Source organism: Ursus maritimus, unplaced genomic scaffold (assembly GCF_017311325.1).
Source record: "Ursus maritimus isolate PB19 unplaced genomic scaffold, ASM1731132v1 scaffold_14, whole genome shotgun sequence".
NCBI classification, from domain to species: domain Eukaryota; kingdom Metazoa; phylum Chordata; class Mammalia; order Carnivora; family Ursidae; genus Ursus; species Ursus maritimus.
In genome coordinates, this window is record NW_024423786.1 from 54074891 (window position 1) to 54091040 (window position 16150).

General features: G+C 57.4%; 1 protein-coding gene across 1 annotated transcript in view; it reads right to left on the reverse strand.

Moving 5' to 3' along the window:
* The window catches only part of UHRF1 (ubiquitin like with PHD and ring finger domains 1), a 29799-nt gene extending 14308 nt beyond the window's left edge, over nt 1-15491 (reverse strand). The window contains exons 1-5 of the mRNA XM_040629529.1: nt 15367-15491; nt 13904-14070; nt 5422-5685; nt 4778-4938; nt 2602-2817 (exon numbers count right to left, since the gene is read on the reverse strand). Coding sequence (XP_040485463.1) covers nt 2602-2817; nt 4778-4938; nt 5422-5685; nt 13904-14056 — 794 coding nt within the window. The 5' untranslated portion in view covers nt 14057-14070; nt 15367-15491. The remainder of the gene's footprint in view (nt 1-2601; nt 2818-4777; nt 4939-5421; nt 5686-13903; nt 14071-15366) is intronic.
* Nucleotides 15492-16150: the final 659 nt, after the last annotated feature.

Here is a 16150-nt window from a genome sequence, read left to right on the forward strand (position 1 = left end):
GACGAACTGGCAGACGTTAAGTCCTAACGTACTAACGATCAACTTGTGTGCGTGGCCTGAACGTGCCGATCAAAAGGCCAGATGCCAGGGTGGATTAAGAACAACCCAGTCCTATGCCGCTTACAAGAAACTCACTGCAAACTCAACTACATAGGTTGAGAGTACAAGGAAAGAAAAGGATACAGCCTGCAAACATTAACTTGAGAAAGCAAAGCAGGTGAGTCCATACACGCACACGCTTCGTAGCCTAGGAAACTACTGGACAGACAGAGGGAAATCACAACACGGCAGAAAGGTTTCTCAACCGGGAAGACACAACTGCCCTAAGTATGTGTGCGCCAGACAACCATGCCTCCCACCCGTGAGGCTGAGAGGAGAGGCAGACACCCCCACAGCGAAGGTGGGCGCCCCGGCACCCCTCAGCACCTGATGGGGAACCAGACAATCAGCGAGAATCGGAAGAAGGGAGCACCATCAGCCGACAGGCTCTGACAGATACAAGTAGGACATTCTGCCCAACAACAGAATATACTGGCTTTTCTCCAGCAACCGTGGAATATTCACCAACTTAGACCCTACCAGGGGCCGTGGAAGAAACCATGATGAAGTCAGGTTAGAAATCAGTAACAGAAGGACAACGCAGAAGTCTCGATAAACACTTGGGAATTAAACAATACTTCTAAAGAAGCCGGTAGCTAGAGAGAAAGTCTCAAAGGAAATTAAAAAAAAAAAAAAGAATGGTGAAGAAAAGACAACTACAACAGAGCAAACTTCTCCACGGAGAGCAGTGAAGGCAGTGCTTGAGGGCTAACCTGATAGCACAGAGCGTAGGCACTGGGGGGCGGGGGGAGACGCCTCAGGTCGACAGTCTTAAGTCCTACCTCAAGAAACTAGAAAAAGAACAAAAATCAACCCAAAGAGGGGCGCCTGGGTGGCGCAGTCGTTAAGCGTCTGCTTTCGGCTCAGGGCGTGATCCTGGGGTCCTGGGATCGAGCCCCACATCGGGTTCCCTGCTCCTCTGGGAGCCTGCTTCTTCCTCTCCCACTCCCCCTGCTTGTGTTCCCTCTCTCGCTGGCTGTCTCTCTGTCAAATAAATAAATAAAATCTTAAAAAAAAAAAATCAACCCAAAGAAAGGAGAAGGGAGAAAATGTAGAAGATGAGAGCAGAAACCAATGAAACTGAAGACAAGAAGAGAGAAAAGCAACGGAAGAACGCGCTGGTTCTTTGTCAACAACAACGTAGCCGCAGCCTGGCCTGCGCCCCAGGACCGCACCCCTACCCGCCTGCACTCTCCACCCTGGTGTCCCTGCTCCCATGCTGCCCTCTGCAGTCCACCCCCCTCTCGGCTGCCAGAGCTAGAATTCTTCACTGTAGGTCAAAGCATGTGGCTTCTGTGCCCAAACGCTCCCATGGCTACCAGCAAAAGGGAAAGAACATCGGTTCCGAACCTCTCTGGACCATGCCGCTTGGAGGCTTCCACGGTCTTGATTCCTCCCACCTTCTCTCCTTCTGCTGCACCCCACTAGCTGCCTTGCTAGAAATGCACCAGGTATGGCCCTGCCCCAGGACCTCTGCACTTGCTGCGCCTGTGCTCAAGACACTGTTGCCCAAATATGTGTGTGTATATACGTGATACACACGATGGAATACTATCTGACCACAAAAAAAGGACATCCTGACACCTGCCACGACGTGGAGGGATCCTGACACTGGGCTCAAGCGAGAGGAGCCAGACCCAGAAGGACACATCCCACAGGACCCCACTCCCAGGAGGTCCCCAGAGGAGTCCCGTCCACACAGACAGAGAGGAGATGGTGGGAGCCAGGGCTGGAGCAGGGGGTGGGGAGTCTGTGCTTCCTGGGACAGAGTCTCCGTGTGGGGAGATGGAACGTTCTGGAGACGGAGGGTGGGGGTGGCTGCACGACAGCGTGAGTGCGCTTCATGCCGCGGAGCTGTGCGCTTAGAGACGGTTAAGCTGGTAAGTTTTCTGTTATGTATATCTACACACACACACACACAGAGCCAGGGTAGAATAGGGCTTGGCAAATACCTACTACAAAGAGACAATATTTTTGGCTTTGTGGGCCACACAGCCTCTAAGCCAATCAACTCTGCCCTTGTAACACCAAAGCAGCCACATAATCAGTAAAGAGATGGGCACAGCTGTGTGCCAATAAAACTTTATTTGCCAAAACGTGGCAAGGGCCGGATCTGGCCCGTAGACTGCAGTCTGCTGGTCCCTGATGAGCGTACACCCCACATGTGCTTTGCTTCTGTGCATGTTCACGCTTGCTTACGCACAGAATATCCCCAGAAGGTGACAAGGAGAGAGAGGTCTCCAGAAAGGGAACTGGGTGACCAAGGGTTAGAGAAGAAGGGAGACTATTCCTTCAGTACTTTCTGGATTTTGACACATTTGAGATAACTTATTCACCAAATTCAAAACAACACAAAAAAAAAAGAGAAAAAGGCACCTTTAAATCCCCACTGTCGGGGCCTGGGGTTTGGAGACAGTCCTCCAAGACGGAGGGATGTGAGCGACGGAGGGCCTCACCTCCGGAGCCCCGGCTGGACAGCCTCAGGGCCACCGCGTCACTCACCCGAGCCGGACGTTGGCATACAGCTCCCGCGCCGTCCGGGTCTCACGCTTCCGCAGGATCTCTGCATCGTACCAGAAGCCACGCTCCTTGGGATTGTCGGGGTTATAGTTGAGCATAACCTCCTGGCCCACCTCTAGCTCGTGCCACTTCAGAATGTTCCGGGCACGAGCCCGGACGTCACGGGAGCTCATCTGGACCACCCCATTCTCCGGGTAGCTGGGAGGAAAACCCCATCCACATCAGGTCCCGGGTAACACCCAACTTCATTCCCTTGACGGGAGATGGAAGCTGAGGCAGAAAAGGCTGCGCCAACACGGGTTCGGTTGACTTTGGCCACAGTGGCACGTCAAGTCCCCTCCCCGATGAGCTCATCTCCCAGTACAGCAAATACCCAGGCCTAGAAGACGCTTTTGAATTACAGAAGGTGTTGTGGGTTGAACAGCGTCCCCTGAAAAGACACGTTGGGAGTCCTAATCCCTGGTACCTGGGAATGGGACCTCACGTGGAAACAGGGTCTCTGCAAAGGTCATCAAGTTCAGATGAGGTCACACTGGGGGGGGGGGGGCTAAATCCAGTGACTGGTGTCCTTAGAAGAGGGAATGAGACAATGGGAGAGCAACACAGAGCCAAAGAACGGAGGGACACGGCCACAAGCTTAGGACTGCCGGCCACCACCAGAAGCTCTAAGAGGCAAAGAGGGATCCTTCCTGAGAGCCTCCAGGGGGAGTGGCGCCCTGCCGGCACCTTGACTTTGATTTTGGACCTCTGGCCTCCAGAACAGCGAGAGAATAAACTTGTCATTATAAGGCCACTTGGTCTGAGGTCCTTTGTTTTTGCAGCGCTGGGGGACAAGTACAGGGGACATCCGGAAGGGGCTTTTGGAGAGGAGCTTACCACTTCATTCAGCTTGCATAAATACAAGCAACTGGGTATTAGAATACAATAGGAATTCACTATTCCAGATGTGTAGGAATATTCTAGCAGCCTCAAAAAAGGCATAAAATACTTGGACTGAAAGAAACATTCTATCAACAACAAAGTTAAATCCCCGCTGAGGGGGAATCCCTAAAGCTATGACAACTCCCCACAGGGCGAAGCACTCCCTTTTCCCCAGTAAATCACCAAGAACAAGGGTTGCTGAACTTTTCCTGTAAAGGGTCAGACTCCTTGTGAGCTGGAAGGTCCCTAAATACTCAACTCTATCACCACAAAAACAGCCACAGGCGGAAAAGAATCGAATGGGCTAATGGGCGTTGATGTGCTTTGATAAAGCTCTCTTTACAAATCCAGGCAGCGGGATTTGGCCCCAAGGCCGTAGTTTGCAACCCCAACCAGGAGGCTGGGAGTCCTGCGCTGACTGACTCATTCATTCAACTACTCCAGTCGTTTCTGCAGAGCTAAACTGGCAGAGAAGCAGCCCCCACACCCCCCCGAACGTGAGCTCTCTGTGGGGAGGCCTGCTTGCGCTCTGTTACGGACTGAGTTGTATCCCCCAAAATCCCCATGGTAAAGCCCGAACCCCTAATGTGACTACAAATGGACATGGGGCCTTTAGTGAGGTAAACAGGGTTGAACAAGGTCACAGAGGTGGTGCTCTAATCCAATGGGACTGGAGTCCTTCCAAGAAGAGGAAGAGACACCAGGGTGCTCTCTCTCGGCCCCACAAAGGAAAGACCATGTGAGGACAGCGAGAAGGCAGCCAGTCTGCAAGCCAGGAAGAGGGCCCTCACCAGGAACCCACCCGCCAGCACCGTGATCTGGGATTTCCAGCCTCCAGGACCCTGAGGGCCAGCCGCCCAGCCTGTAGTCTCCTGTCATGGCCACTCGAGCCCGTCCAAGACCCGCCCTACGCGCACAGACAAGGATCCCCCATGCCTAGCACACGGTAAGCGCTAAGGACTTGTGTATCCCAGTAAGGGACAGACTCTAGAGAGGCTTCACGCAAGCTGAAGACGACAGGAAATTGTCGGGGGGGGGGTACATTTCCAACTAGATGACCCAGGGAGGGGGTTAGCCTAGCTGTGGGTCCCCCTGACGTCAGCGCTCTGGGAGGGGCTTCCCAGGTGGTTTGGTAGTGACCCCGAATGCTGACCATCATCCCCAAGCCTGTGCTAAACTCCAGGTCCCAGGGACGCAGAGCCAACACCCTGGCCCACCCAACCGCAGTGACACTCACTCGTCATATTTCACGTGATAAATGACGTCTTCTTCCGGCGTCGAGCTGGAGGTAGAGCTGCAGGGCTCGTCCTGAGACGGGGCCTTCCTCGTCACCCTGACGACCTGGGCCTCGAACCACGCTCCCATGTTCGTGTCCCGCGCATCGACATACTCGTTGGCCTGCCGGGAACAAGAAACCACTCTCATCCCAGCCAGAGAAGGCGCGTCCCACCAGCCACACGGCCCAGAGGCTGCTTGGGTTCTCAGACGCTGGATGCGTCAGGATCAGGACGCGAACCCGAAGGACTGTAAGAGGACATCGGGGCCTGGTGAATCTCCAATTCTCCTTCCACTGGGAAGGGCAGAGAGACCCCTGCAAAACCCAGACACGACACTTGCCGTCAAGGATCACAAACGGATGCTGGGCTACTCTCTTTCCACAGGGAAGCCTCGCGAGCCCACCCACTGGCCATTTTTATAGCAGGACTGGGGGGGCAGGGGGCAGCCAAGGGAGCGAGGGCAGCTGGCCTGACCCTGCAGTTGGCCGACTGGAAAGCTAGCGACGATGGAGGGGCACGGGGCATGCTACCCAGGGCCCTGGGGGTGAAGGGAGCAGCCACGTGGGGAGCACGCCCAACCCCAAACCTTCTGCGAGAGACTCACCTTGTACAGACCCAGCTCCGTCTCATCCCACGTGTCTTCGTCCGCTAAGCCCGCCTTCCCGTCTGCCTCCGAGGCCGCCTCGCCACTGTTCGAGGACTTGTCAGACTCACTCTGGCCCAGGCAGCAGCCCGAGTCCGTGTCCGACAGCTCCGAGTCCCTCTCCTTGACGCTGCTGGTGGGGAGCACCAGGCTCTGGCGGACCAGGAGCTGGATGGTGTCGTTCAGGCGAACATCATAGTCAAAGAGAGTATGGCCGTCCTCCATCTGCAGAGACGCCAAGACAAAGGTCACCAGCCCGCCAGACGTTTAGCGCTTGTCTTCTGGGTGCCAGGCAGCGGGAATATGCCACGAGCAAAGTATCAAATCTGCCCTCGGGGGGGTGGGGGGCAGGATCTAGATCAGAGCACAGGACAATAAAACCTGTCCGCTGCCAGGGGGTACACATCGTCACCCCCTTCCTTCAGGATCCTCAGAGCCTCTCGAATGAGGATTCCCTGTGTCATACGGAGAATGTTCTGGGAGCACCCAGCATAACCAGCCGTGCTGGGTACACCCATCACATGTCAGGGGAGCGTTTCTTAATATTCGGCCTTTGTCACTTATCACAATAACAATACACTGCCTTATCACCGGTGCCCAACTGAGGGCAGGCCTGCCCTCCTGGGAACACTGGGTGATCCGGTCCAAATGTCTGCAGCGTCAAGGCAGAGACCCTCTGCATTAATTATTTAGGGGGAAAAAATTAAGTCCAGTCCCTGCTCACACCAGACACCAGAATAAATCCCCAAGGGGTCAGACGGAGGAAACCAGAGTGACCCCAACATGGGAGAGTCACGCCCCCCCCCCCCGCAGTGTGTGTATTTCAATATGTGCAGCACCTCAGCACCTCAGCGGGTCAGACGGTTCCAGATGCAGACTCCTGCGGGGGAAGGGAGTCAGCGGAATCCCCTGACCCAGGGGGTCTCACCCTGGGTGATCCTCCCCCCAGGGGACACTTGACAACACCTGGGGTCATTTTGGTTGTCACAACTGGGGTGGGCCAGGGATGCTGCTTGGCCTCCCACGGTGCCCGGGACACCCCCACATCAGGGAATGATCCAGCCCTGACGTTCACGGTGCCGAGCGGGGAGACCCTGTCCGCTACGAACCAAACGAGACACACACCCAACAATGGCCAGTTTCCACGACGGCTCTAGTGGGGCCCCTCTGCGAACTCCCTTCTCCGAATTCCACCCACACGAGTCACTGACGGGAGCCTGTGAGCCGGCACAGTTCTCATCTGCCGCCCCGGCCGTGGCGCGGCAAGGGTGTGCAGCGTTTCGTCATCTGCACCACATCCCGGTGGCACGAAAGCCCAAGGAGTTATCTTTTATTAGAAACTATCTTTTATTAGAAACTAGAACTCTGCCAGCACCCAACAAGGACCCTCAAAAGCGCGTCTTGTTCTCTCCCCACGTCCCCAAGGCAGGTCTCTGCCCTCAGTGCTGTGGACATACGGGGCCAGGCTGTTCTCCGGGGGGCCGTCCTAGGCACTACGGGGGAGCAACATCCCTGACCCCACTCACTCGATGCCAGGAGCACTCCCGGTCGAGACGACCAGAGATGCCCTCAGACACTGCCTAGTGTCCCCTGACAGCAGAACTACCCAGTTCAGCAGTGTTTACCGGTGTGAGGGCCTGGCTGCCGTCCATACGCAAGAAGCCCACTGGGGTCACACGCAGGTGAGCCCCAGGATCCAAAGCTGGTCACTGCAGTGGCTGCTAGGCTTTATTCAGCACAGACCTGAGGATCTGAGGAATGATCGCCCCCCGCCCCCCGAAAAAGGCAGCTGAACACATCGACACTTGCCTACAGCCACGGAGCTTCCAGGGCCCGCTCCACGGGTTCGCCCAGCGTGGGGGGGAGGGGGGCGTCCAATGTGCCCAGCCCTGCCCATGAACCTCAGGGAGGCCGAGGTGGGCGAGACTGAATGCCAGCTCCCCCACACACTGGGCCAACACAGGACAGCTGCGACAACGCGTAGCGGGGACACAGATGGAAAGAAACAAGTCAACCTGCACACACACGTTCCCAGCACCAGGATTCACAGCAGCCTAAGGGTGGAAACCCAGCGTCCACCAACCGGGGGGACACACACACGACGTGTCCCCCATGCATGGGAACGTCCCTCGGCCACGGACAGGAGCAAGGCGCCCACACACGCTGACCCGGGGAGACGGACCCTGAGCGCACGACACTCAGGGAGGGAACCAGACACAAAAGGCCCCACGGCGTGTGAGTCCACGTGTGAGACACGTCCAGAACTGGCTCATCCACGGACAAAGCGGGTGACCGGCTGTCAGGCTGAGAAGGATACTAAAGAGGATGGAGGTGAAGAAAATGTCGTAGCGTCGCCTACGGCGATGGTTGCACGACCGTGAAGACACTGAAAACATCAAATTACACACTTGAAGTGGGGGCATCGTATGGTATGTGAACTCCAGCTCAATGAAGCTATTGTTCTTTGAAAAAAAGGGAATCCAAAAAAGGTGCATACCGTGTGATGCCAGCTCTGTGACATTCTGGAAAAGGCAAAACTGTGGAGACAGCAGAAGGATCAGTGGGGGCTGGGGGAGGAGGCGTGACTGACAAGGTGGGGCACTGAGGACTTCGGGTTCAGGGCCGGCAGGCTCCTCCGAGCCACAGTGGCGGGTCCACACGCTACACGTCTGTCCAAACCCACAGAAGGCACATCAGGAACGATTCCTAATGTCAGCTATGGGTCAACGTAGCTTCACCCAACTTAACAAACGTGCTACTCAGGTGGGGATGCCGATAGCTGGGGGGACTGGGTGTGTGGGAGGCAGGAACCTTCCCCTTGACATTGCTAAGCACCTAAGACTCAGAAATAAGTACATAAATATAAATAAGCTTATAAACATATAAACTCACGATAAATAAGTTAATTTAAAAAGATGAAGAAACACAAGTGTCCCCAGTGTAAGTGGGGCAAGGAAACCAGCAGAAGGTGGGCCAAATGGCCTTGGAAAGGATGAACAAGACGCAGGTACCCTGGGGTCCAGCACCTCGTGAGGCAGACACCCCCTCGGTACCGCTGACATTGGGCCATCCTGGGCACTGTGGGGGGCTGAGCAGCATCCCTGAGCCCCGCCTGCTCTACGCCAGGAGCACCCCCCATTGTGACAGCCACAGATGTCCCCAGACACCGCCCAGCATCCCCAGAGGAACAGCATCGTCCCCAGGGAGAAGCACCGAGCTAGAGAGACCCTCACACGTGTGCCTGAGACACACAGTGACCTCCCAGGGCGTTCACAGCAGCGTAATCTGCAGGGAAAACCGTGGCCTCGTCACACAAAGGAGTGCCACACAGCTGCACGTGACAGGGAAAGGCAGCAGAGCAGACACGGCTCCCACAGGCATCAAGGGAAACAAGAACAAATCAGGGGATGGGAAATAAAGCATATACCAAGGCACCTGGACGACAGAGAGGCAGTGGGAGAGAGCTGGAACCAGGAGCACGACCAGGCCCCTCACGTCCAGGCTGGTCAGGAAGCCAGGCTCCGTCCGCTTACAGATTTGCTCAGGCACAGGCTCCGTGGAGGAGGCCGACGTGCCTACCGGTGCAAGAACTCGGACAGAGGCACAAACGGGGCAGGAAAGGGGGCATTAGGCTGGGGGAGGCGGGCACAGGGCTCTGCCTCCCAGTCACAAGCTGGTCTGGCTGTTTCTTGTGGCCATTTCTAGAACTTTCCAGAAGGGCCCTTGCAGCCAGCAGGAAGGCTACACAACCTTTGGCTGTAGGATGGGGGGGCGGGGGGGGGCTGTGTGCACCTCTCCCTTCACCCTGCCTGCCCAAAGCTGTGCACAAATGTTTGGGCACCATGGCGGAGAGAGGCTGGGCCCCAGCCTGCCTCACGCCAATGTGTTCTACATTCAGATTCATTATCAAGATCAGAAAGTTCTCGAGCACCTGGCCGGCTCAGTTGAAGAAGCATGCAACTCTTGATCTCGGGGTTATTGAGCTTGAGCCCCACATTGGGTATAGAGATTACTTAAAAGTAAAATCTTAAAAAAAAAAAAAAAAATCCAAAAATTCCAACCGAGGTTAATGTTATTAATAAAAGCTACAAAAACAGCACAACGGGTGACCTGCACCTCATGTCAGAGGTCCTGACGTTCAAATGAAACCTGAAGTTGGCAACTCAGATACGACAGATGCAGGTCTAAAGACAAAACTGTCCACAGTGTTAGCGTCTTTCTCTCGGTTTTAATCCAAGTATGCTCTCTGGACATTTCTGGACGTTTGGAATTTTCGGCCACGGGCACCATATAAAATAAACACGTATACAATTTGACAACTAAGCATGTTGGTTCCTACTGGAAACTGGGATTAAAGCTTGCCGTGCCTACCGTTTCTGTCCGCTCTCTGCCCCCTCGTAACATTTTCAAGGGATACTTTTCAGGGTTCCGGGTGCTGCCCAGAGGCCCAAGAGGGCAGGAAACACGTGTCCCTGGGCTTGGCAAGTGGTAGTTCTCAGGTCGGCTCTAAGCAGCCATTTCGGGGTGAGGTGGAAGGGACAGTGAGCCTCGTACCAATAAGGACCTACAGCTGGAGGAGGAAAGGGAGCATTGACAAGGGCCTGCCGGGCTGAGCTGGGAGGCTGAGAGGGAGGAAGCAGGAAACTGCTCTGCCCCCCTGTACCTGTGGGTACAGCCCTGGGCCCTCACCTGTCCTGCTCAGCCTCCGGGCTCCGCAGCACCCCCACGGGCAGACATGCAGTCTCCCAACAGAAGCAGGAGAGAAGAAAACTGCATGAAGCAGGAGCGTAGACGCGGGAGAGGGGACACGACTTCCCACGCTGCGGGGAGCGAGCAGAGTGGATGGCACCTCAAAGCCACACGTGACCCTTCCACATCAACAAAAGCTCTTTGGGGTCTTCAACTGGTTTTGGAGGGGGAAAAGAAGTCCTGGGATCGAACACTCTGCACCCTGTGCCCTAGGGGACCTGTTCTAGTACATTCCACAGCAGTGCTGTTCCTAACAGTAAAACCCGGATCAGCAACTAAGGGCGCTGGATGGAACAACGATAGTGTGTGACTGGCGAGCTACAGCCAGCCTGCCGGTCTAGTCTGCGCCTGTTTTTGTAAATAAAGTTTTATTGTACTGGGACATGCCTATTCATTTGCATACTGTCTGTGGCTGCTTCCATGCTCCAATGGCAGGGGTGAGCAGTCCCCAGGGAGACAAATATTTACATAAAGGGTTTGTTGACGCCTGGCTTAGAGGGCATGCCCTCCAGCTGGGAGCTCTTCCAGGGGAAGGGGACCCTCCCTCACACAGCCTGAAGGACAGGGCTCTGCTGCCCCACTCTGCCCTTTGGGAAATCAGGGACAGCACTCGGGAAAAGCCAATCTGAATTGGTGGGGTGCTAGGACATGGGTGACCCTCGCGAGGCCGTTTCCAGGGCACCATTTCAGACCTATCTTTCAGACGGATCTTAATATGGCCTTTGAGGCCGATTTCGCTGTTTTCCTAACGTAAATTATCTACTAAATTAGGACTTCTCAATGGGGGCAATTCCGGACAATGAGCCGGCCTCCCACATCAGCAAGGCCGAGGTGGGAGAGACCCGGCGCTGACTCACAGCGCCTTTACTGCGAGGGGCCACGCCCGGCCGCACCGGCCGCACTGGGAGAGCCGCCCGAGCTCAGGCCGGGCCACCTGGGCAGGGGACGCAGCAGGATTATGTAAAGGGCAGAGCCCTGCACCTGAGCGTGCTGGAGTCCCCACAAATGACAGCTATTGTTATTTTTATGGGCAGCCAAGAAAAAGGCGCCAGATGCCTCTCGCCCTTGCCCAGGCTGGGCCTGCCGCCCGGGTCCCTGCCCCCATTCGGCCTCTTGCATTTCCGCCAATCAAGCGACATAACCGCCAACCTATTCAGCCCAAACAAGCCGGCCACGAAACCTCCCATATCCTGAAGAAAGACTCAACTATGTTCTGCTTTATCGTCTCAATCAACCTCACTGCAGATCTTGGACTGCTCACGACATGTTTCTTTAAAAGGAAAAAGAAGGAAAGGATTGCGAAGACTTCTAGAATATTCTGTAAAAACAGCCCTCTTGCCCCCACTGGAAACTACGCTGCTTTCTGCCGCTTTCTATTGCTGTTAGTCTGCTCTATTGGCAGACCCGACTCCCTGGCTCACTGTGAGGTGCTGCCGTATGCCCTGCCTGTCCGTGTCCCATCCGCCCCCCCAGCCTGTCCCCCCCACCCTCACGGTCCCACCTCCGGGCCTGTCCCACCTCCCGGCAGCCAGGCCAGGCTGGGGCCTCGCCGGCATCCCCGGGGGAAGTTGCATCACGCTCTAGGCCTGGCTTCCTGGGCCGGAAGACAGAGACGACTGCACATTCCCTCACAAAGCTGCCGAGTGGGGAAGGAGCGCCAGGCGGGGGATCGGGCGACAGTCACGGAGGTCACAGGGGAAGCAGGAAGCCTGTGCTAAGTGTGAAAGCCGTGTTGTGAGCAGGCAGCGTCAAGAGCTCCGTCTCTCATCGCGGACATCCCGCCAATTAAAGGTACACCCTTCGCGTCTCCCGCCCACAGGTGTTCCTGGTATCATCAGGCTTTATAACTTCCACAGGAGTCGTAAGGGCTTTTGTATGGGTCAGATCTCGTGTTATGAATGAAGGGAGATGGGGATTTGGTTACAGGGGTGTAGACATTTGTCCAGACTCCAAATGGCCCGCCTTACGTGTGCGTATCTCGCTACATACGTGTGTTACCTGAATAAACAAGACCCACAAACCTGTCCTGGACTCTAGTTAATGACAGTTAACGAAGTGCTTAGGGCTGGCGTGAACCTGTGTCTGCAACTTACTTTGAAACGCACTCCAAAACCCACAACAGGTTGATGGACAGGCAGGACCGAGAAAGATGTGCTAACTGGAACGTGGCCGAATGTCGGGGGCAAAATCTAGGGGTAGATGCTTAGGGGTTCGTGGCTCTTGCAACTTCTCTGCTGGTTGGAAACATTAACAGTGCCTAGCACGTGGCAGGCGCTCACAGATACTCCCACTTGAGAGGACGCGAGCCGTCCCACCTCTGAATCACGCCGTGAACTGCCTAGCAGGCACACGCGGAAGGTTTTCAGAAACTCTGTGAAAGGACCTTCAGCTGAACAAAGAGATTGAGTGGCTAATCGAAGTCAGTCTGGATGCCACAAAAAATGAGCCGTTGGAGGCAGCGGGACAGAGCACCTCGGCAGAGCTTACTCACAAGCCCTGTCTGCTCAACACGCAGCCGAACGAGTCCGCCGGCCCGGCTCCCCTCCCCGGGCAGGGCGGGTTCACTCAGATTCTAAAGACATTCAAGTCGTCGTCTCTCTCCCGGGAAGGAGGCGAAGGTCTCCCAGGGCACCAAGAGCCCAAGAAATTAATCAGCAGGTCTCATTTCAAGTTAAGCACACTGGATCCTCCCAGCCCCCAAAACTCCTGGCCGGTTGCAGAGTGTTTATTTCTCAATGGAGACACCAGATGGCGGCAGTACCCAGTTCAAAATGCAACAACAACAAAGTCAAGCACGCGCAGCCCAACTGAAGACTTTTAATCCAGGACACAGTCCCTAACGCCGCCGCTGTCCCTGCCGCTGTCCCTGCCGCTGTCCCTGCCGCTGTCCCTACCGTACACCCCACTCCACGATGGCCCCGGCAGACAGGACTGACGCTTTGTGTCATACCATCTTATCTTACCCGGGGAAATCCCACTCACAGTAGGATGCGCCGTCCCCCCCACAAAGACACACCGACAAAAACGGAAACCCCCCACTGCCCCTGGAGAAAGCGTCCCAAATGTGGGCAGCTGAGAAAGCAAGGGGTGGCCATTTTAAACGCTACCAGGGGCCAGGGAGAGAGCGAGAAGAAAAGACACAGAAAAGCGGGGCCCGCAGACCCCGAGGAAAGCACGAGCTCTTGCTCACTCCACGGAGCAGGCCCAGGGTGGCGGAAATTCCTGACCAGCAAGCGCCATCTCCGGCCTCGGAACAAGCTGATCCAAATTTCTCGAAAACAGATCCTGTGGGGTCAAACTCAAAAGAGGTCCAGGCTGTGGGCCATCAGTGTGTGTTTCAAAGAGAAATCTGGTCCCTTCTGTCCTATCTGAGGAAGCATTCTAGGCTCTTCCTTGAAATTCATCCGTCCTCCATTGGCTACCTCCAACTTCCTTTTCTAGAAATTATATTGAGGGGAGCTTCAAAAAACAGGGGAGGCAGACTTAAAAGCCCAAATGCTACAGACTGGAGTGCCAGCTTCCTGCCCCGTATGTCGATCTGCAAGTGGAGCCTTTGTTCCTGGCTCAGGCATTTGAGGTTTCTGTGGAGACGTGAAGCGGGACCGGACGAGGGGCGGGGAGAGTATATGTACGACGCCTGGACCAGGCAAGAACAAAGGTGCTGGGCGGGCGGCAGCCGGCAGGGCGCGTTTACCTGCTTGCCCCTGTAGAAAAGCCTCTGCAGACCCGGCTCCACGTGGAACAGCTCCTGGATCTTCCTTCTCAGCTCCTCCACCTTGGTCAGCCTGGACAGTGAGTCCACGGTGTGGGCCACCTTCCCGTCCATGGTGCGAACCTGGATCCACATGGTGTCTGCTGGTGCTGAGAGCGAGAGAGCGGGACCTCTAGGTCAGTGGTGCGGCTGCCACCACCAGACCGTGCCATACTCAGGTCACCTCGGCTTTTGTCCAGTCTGTGGACCACTAGGAAACTCCCAGGACGCCCTCCCGGCGCGCTGGTCCGCGTACTAGCCACAGCTGACCAGGGCCCCGCAGAGTAAATGAAGGAATTAACGCATTAATGACCAGCAACGGCGGAGGAGTGAGGAGGGAAGTAGGGGAAGGTAAACGGCATCTCGGACCACTCAGTCCAACCCACTCCGTCTTTCACGGCGGGGTGGTGCGGGGGGTGGGAAACACACAACATCCAGAGAAGTAAAGAGGGCACAGCAAAATAGCGAGGAACCAGGTTCCTTCGTTCGTTCATTCATTCATTCATTCATTCATTCACTCCCTAGATCAATACTGACGCAAGAGAAAAACCCAAAAGTCCGGCGCGGGTTGGAACTTCAGAAGTCCCAGTAACTCAACTAAGTGTGACCCAAGGGGAAGGACCACCACCCCCCTGACCCTGGAGCCCCCAACCCTGGGCGCCCGCGGTCCCCGCCGCCCCCCGCGCGCGTGCGCGACACGGCCGGCCCCGCGGTGGCCATGGCAACCGGCCGCCCCGTCCCGGCCGCCCCCGCGCGCGCCGCGCTGCTCACCTCGGCCCCGCGGTGGCCTCACGCGCAGGATCGCGTTCCCGGGACCCCGACCCACGGACCCAGAGCCCCTCTTATTCTCCCGCCCGCCAGCTCGGGCCACGCCAACTAGCCCACGCCCACCCCCACCGCCGGGACCGGCCGAGGGGCCCCGCGCGCCAAGTCCCGCCCCCCTTCACTTGAGCCGACTAGCTCATTGGCTCCACCGCGCCCGGCTGCCCCGCCCCGCCCGCTCCCCATTGGCCCAGGCGCGCCCGGGGAACTAAGGGCGCGCGAAATCGGGCTCGGGCGCGACAATTGAATCGCGGGCGCCCCGCGCGCAGGCGCGGAGCCTGACATCCTCCCCTGCGGCTCGCCAGGCCCTCCCCCACCCAGCCGGCGCGACCCCCGCGGGGCTCTGGGTATGTTCCTCCCGCCCCTCCCGGCGCCCGGGCTGCGGGAGAGGACTCCCGAGGGCCGCCGGGGCGGAGGCACAGCCCGAGACGGCGTGGAGGATAGCCACGCTGCGGGGCACGCGTGCGCTGGTGCTGGCCGCGCGTCTCCGGACCGCTCCCAAAAGTTTTGCAAAGTCTCCCCGCCTGGTGCGCCGGGCCCTTCCCCCGGCCCGGGATGGCAGTCCGATCAGTCCGGAGGCTCACCTCTCCGGCCGCCCCGATCCACTCTCCTGCCTGCGCGCCTGGCCCGGCTGGGGATGGCAATAGAGACGCGTGCGTGGCTCCGGACCCCGCGCGGACCTGCCTGCGACCCGGAGCGCCTGGACCGCCACCACTGCCTGCCGCGCTGCCAGCTGCTCTGATTTTTTTTCCCGCGAAAACTCGGCGTTTGGGAGTTGCGGGGCCGCGGGAGGCCGCGCCAGGGGCGGGCTCCTGCTTGGTGATTGGCCGCCGCAGTGGCGGGAAGCGAGAAAGGGGGTGGGGGGCGCCCCCTCCTCCATCCACCCCCACTCCGCCCTGCGGGCCGCGGCCCCGCCCAGCCCTGCGCGCTCTGCTGGGCGCGCCCAGTGTGCAACCCGGCCCGGTGGCGGGAGCTGGGCCCCCCCACTATGCGTGTCCCTCGGGAGCCCTAGGGACCCCCGGGTAGAGACCCCCTGACCTGACCTTTTAAGTCCTTTTCCACAGCCCCTCTCCCGGGGCATGGGCATGCACTGACCAGTAGGGCAAAGAAGGCCAAAATCAATGTTTAAACGCTGCAGTAGAATGTGGGGCCCCCTCTCGAGACCGCCTGTACCCCGATGGCCAGCCTGATCGTCCCAAGCTCCATTTCCTGGCGTCTGGGCCTGCTAGAGCTCCCCACCCTACCCACCCGCAGGGCTTGTTTGCTGGGTTTTCCCGCCTCGTTTTCCCGCCTCTCCGGCTGTCCAGGCGGGCAGGACTGCCCTGCCCCCTCCACCCTGCCTGCTCTGCTCTGGCCAGTCTTGGCGGG